The sequence below is a fragment of the Chiloscyllium plagiosum genome, chromosome 7 (assembly GCF_004010195.1).
Source record: "Chiloscyllium plagiosum isolate BGI_BamShark_2017 chromosome 7, ASM401019v2, whole genome shotgun sequence".
Taxonomy (NCBI): Eukaryota; Metazoa; Chordata; class Chondrichthyes; order Orectolobiformes; family Hemiscylliidae; genus Chiloscyllium; species Chiloscyllium plagiosum.
Window position 1 is genome coordinate 17,941,204 of NC_057716.1, and position 3,821 is coordinate 17,945,024.

A 3,821-nucleotide genomic window follows, 5' to 3' on the forward strand; every position below is an offset into this window, starting at 1 on the left:
TGGAATAGTGTCCAGCCGCCTCCCCAGTGTGCTATTGAAGGCAGAGGGGACTAGCTGGCAAACCAGGCAACAGCGGGAAGTGGAGAATAACAGGATTCAGTTACAAAGCTCGCTACAAAAACAACATGAAATGTGGGCTATGAGATTGTAACCGACGACGCTTAAAAAGCTCCCAAGTCAAGGCGGTGTTAATCGGATGTTGAACAGCGTGTGGGGAGGTGCAGAGAGATCAGAACTCTTAACCATCCGGAATCAGTCCCCGCCTGTATTTCAACTCGACTCGGCTTTTCTTCATTCCCTCACACAGAAACAACTGTCATTCGAGTTGTCATTAAATGGTTAACTTGGGTCTACCTGGAGTAAGTCTCTGACAAACCCTGGCACACTCATTGGACTCTTATAGATATGAAAGTTCACCTTTGGCCAGCTCCCCTGTCGACATCCACAGTGTTATGTCGAATGTAGCAACTTTGCTGCCAATCTGTTCCAGCCCAGAGACCTGCAATAGGTTCACTAATGACCTTAAAGGCCGCTTTGTTTCACAAGGCGCCTACATGACCATTTTTGTTTTATTGCGGATATATGTCTCGTTATCATGACATTTTATTGCACAAGTTTAAAATAAAGTTCCCTAGAGCGAATGCACGTTTACTGTCTCTCTCTCTCTCACACACATTCTCAGCGAAATCTACAAGTCCCACTCCAAGGCGCGTTCACATCCCAGTTTTAAACTTCCGGACTTTAAAAAGAAACTAGCCGGCGAGAAACTGGCCGGCCAATTTTCGGAGATGTAGCTCAATGTTTTCTGTGTTCCTGAGATTGAATACACAGTTCGAGTTACATGATTGGGGTCGGTTCTGAGCTCCCAGCCCTCTCGTTAAATGTTACAATAAATCAACCTGAGCAAAGCTGTGTTCTCCCATCTCATTACTGTTGAACCAGCTGATTCCTAAACGGTGATCTACTTGATACATCGATGTCCCGGGTGCAGAGAACTAATTGAGGGTTATCCAGCACTGAAGACCGACACTTGGGGATAAGGCAAGGTGTCTCTCCCACTGGTTAGCCTGTTGCCTGCGTTCTATTTTCCTCATTAACCGGCACTGATTTCACTCCCCCCAACCCGGGGTCCGGGATGGTTTGTTGATTATCTGATGGTGCTACACATGTCCTCAACACACAAATAGGGACAGGCCTATGATGGAAATCTGACAATCCCTGGTCTGTGCATACAAAAGAAACCCAGAAATACACAGTGTCTGATCTTTCTAAGTCAATTCAAATCATATTCCTTTTGTCAGTTTGAAGGTTTGTTTGTCAGAGTTTGCTTGTATTTAATCAGGAAGACGAAATGGTTATATATTTCATATATAAACATATGACGGGGTGAATCGTCATGATTCGTTTACCGAGAGAGTAACTTACTTTGTTGAAAATCATGCAAGCCCTATTCCACCACCACCGTCACCTCTCTCTCTCTCTCTCTCTCTCCCCCTGATGATTACATAGGGCCAGTTCTGACTCGCCAGAACTCTTGAAGGAAGTAACATACAATTACCCCGCACACTCATTCGGTGGCAAAACTTTAATAAATAAACTAGCAAGATTTACACGCGATAGAGAAGGGCTAACAGTGTGAATGAAGCTTTGCATATTCCAGGGTTACTGAGGGCGAGCATGCAGTGACCAGAAGTGCCGATATTTTAATCTCTCTCTCTCTCTCTCGTATTTTTGCTTTTCTCGATCTGTCTTGGTCCAAATTGTCTCGACGATTAACCTCAGAAAACGACTATTTTTTTTTAGAAATTCTAAAGCATAAAGGTATGGAAAGATCCCAACACGTCCATTCGGAGCGACCGTCCTGAGTGCAGACATTGTCACTACCGAGAGATTGACCGCACACTTATCTCGCGCTGCCGGGCGATGTTTTTTCGTCTGTTGTTTTGTTTTCTGTGTTAGAAAAAGAAACACTTCTTTGCTTCTTCTTGTTGGAACCTTTCGAGTTACTGTGCAGTCTAGGAGGACTCTTTCTGAGAGTTCACAGGGAGCATCGGTTGAGATGTGGATGAGATTTCTTCCTGGCCGTCTGTAGGAAGGGAAGGGAAGGATTCTCACTGAACTCCAGCCCCACCGAGGGCTCCAACGACCTTAAACGCCTGTCAACACACGGAAGAGAAAAGATTACTTTAACCACTGATCCCCACCCTTCAACAAAGTGAAACAGAAAATACAAAAACGCTCACCAATATCTCAACACCACACTGCAAATCCGAGTGAGGGAGTCTGACTAGGAAATGACCCTGGGAGTATGGTAGCAGCAGGTAGCACGTCTTTCACTCCCGATTCACTCCAGTCGGCTGCTTTAACTCAACTCTCTCGACAGGTAGGTTTACAGAGTAACACGCGCAAAGGAACATGCTGCTTGCAATTGTCAGGATGGTAGAAATGTCAGATTATTCCAATTTCATCCAGGATATATATTCAAGTAAAACTTATATTATGAAGAAAAACAGGTTTTTAAAAATAGTTGCTTATTAAAGTAGGTTATAACCCGTTACACTTGCTACTTGAAGAAATATGATCGTTAGTATCTAATGTTGCCCTAGCTTTTCTGTTATCGTCCTGATGGGTACAATAGAATTCACCTTCACTTCTCCTCCAACTCTTTATTAGAAATATTCTAACTCAGAAAACAGCTGCAAGATTGCTTGCGTTTAGACCAGCGCTGAACTGTATTATTCTCATCCAAATCAGAGCGAATTCTAACCTTCACAAAACTCCCACGTCCCCTCGGCCGAAAGACCATTTGCCCCGGTCTTAATAGCCTCACAAGTCTTTAAACCCCAGCCTTATAAACATTGTGAACAGGAGTAATCCCAACTTCCTGCCCAAGACAGACACTACAGTCGGAAATAATATTTGAATGTGTCATTTGCGAGGGCCTTTGCTGTTCGATGTTCCGAGTTTAAAAACCGAAAAAAAACCCGACAGGAAATGCTGGTGGAGTTAATGCAAGGATTAAACTCGCTCAGTGAATGGGGATCAGGCCTGGTTCATAAACAGGCCAGGGACTAAGTTTCACTAGCCCACTTTCCCACTCTTAGAAACACATACAGACAGGAAGACATAGATACAGACACAGACATACACAGATGCACATACAGACACAGACACACAGGGAGACAGACACATACACAAACAGACAGACGGACACACACACAGTCCTAGTTTGACAGCTTCCCAGGGCAGACTGGCGATCGGGCTGCAGAAAGAAGCACATACCGTTTTGGACGCTAATGGGTAGCCGACATGGACCAGGCTCCCTCCATTCTCCACACGGAGAAAGCGTAGCTCAGTCTCTCGTGGGCCACATAGCTGCAGCTCGTCATTTTCTGGTCCATCTCGTCGCTCTGCAGGACCTGATAGAGGAAGTCGATGTACCTGGCGGCCAGTTTGAGGGTCTGGATCTTGCTGAGTTTATCCGAGGGGAGGGTGGGGATGATTTTCCTCAAGGAGGAAAACGCCTCGTTGAGCGACTGCGTTCTCTGGCGCTCTCTCACGTTCGCCAGAATCCTCTGGCTCTGCAATTCTTCGTAAGACTGCGAGCTCGGGCTCGATTTTTTATTCCTCTTGCCGGGGTTCGGGCTGCCGTCCTCGCTGCCCTTCTTACAGTACCTCCTCTTGCTATCGTACCGCTTCTGCTGCCTGTCCGCCTCCTCCTCGCTGCTGGCCAGGCTGCCTGCGGGAGAGACAGGCAGACTGCGCGGGCTCGCTTGCATGATGTCTAAAGGCATGCCACACAGACCCGGGGAAAGGGGAGG

The 3,821-nt window shown here is 46.3% G+C and overlaps 1 protein-coding gene across 1 annotated transcript; it reads right to left on the reverse strand.

The window, feature by feature from the left end:
• Window positions 1–1,570: 1,570 nt before the first annotated feature.
• On the reverse strand, window positions 1,571–3,812 carry LOC122551991 (twist-related protein 2-like). The gene is made up of 2 exons (XM_043694553.1): window positions 3,283–3,812; window positions 1,571–2,156 (listed from the first exon to the last, which is right to left on the reverse strand). The coding sequence occupies exon 1, from the start codon at window positions 3,792–3,794 to the stop codon at window positions 3,294–3,296; it is 501 nt and encodes a 166-aa protein (XP_043550488.1). The 5' UTR covers window positions 3,795–3,812; the 3' UTR covers window positions 1,571–2,156; window positions 3,283–3,293.
• Between the last annotated feature and the right edge of the window lie 9 nt (window positions 3,813–3,821).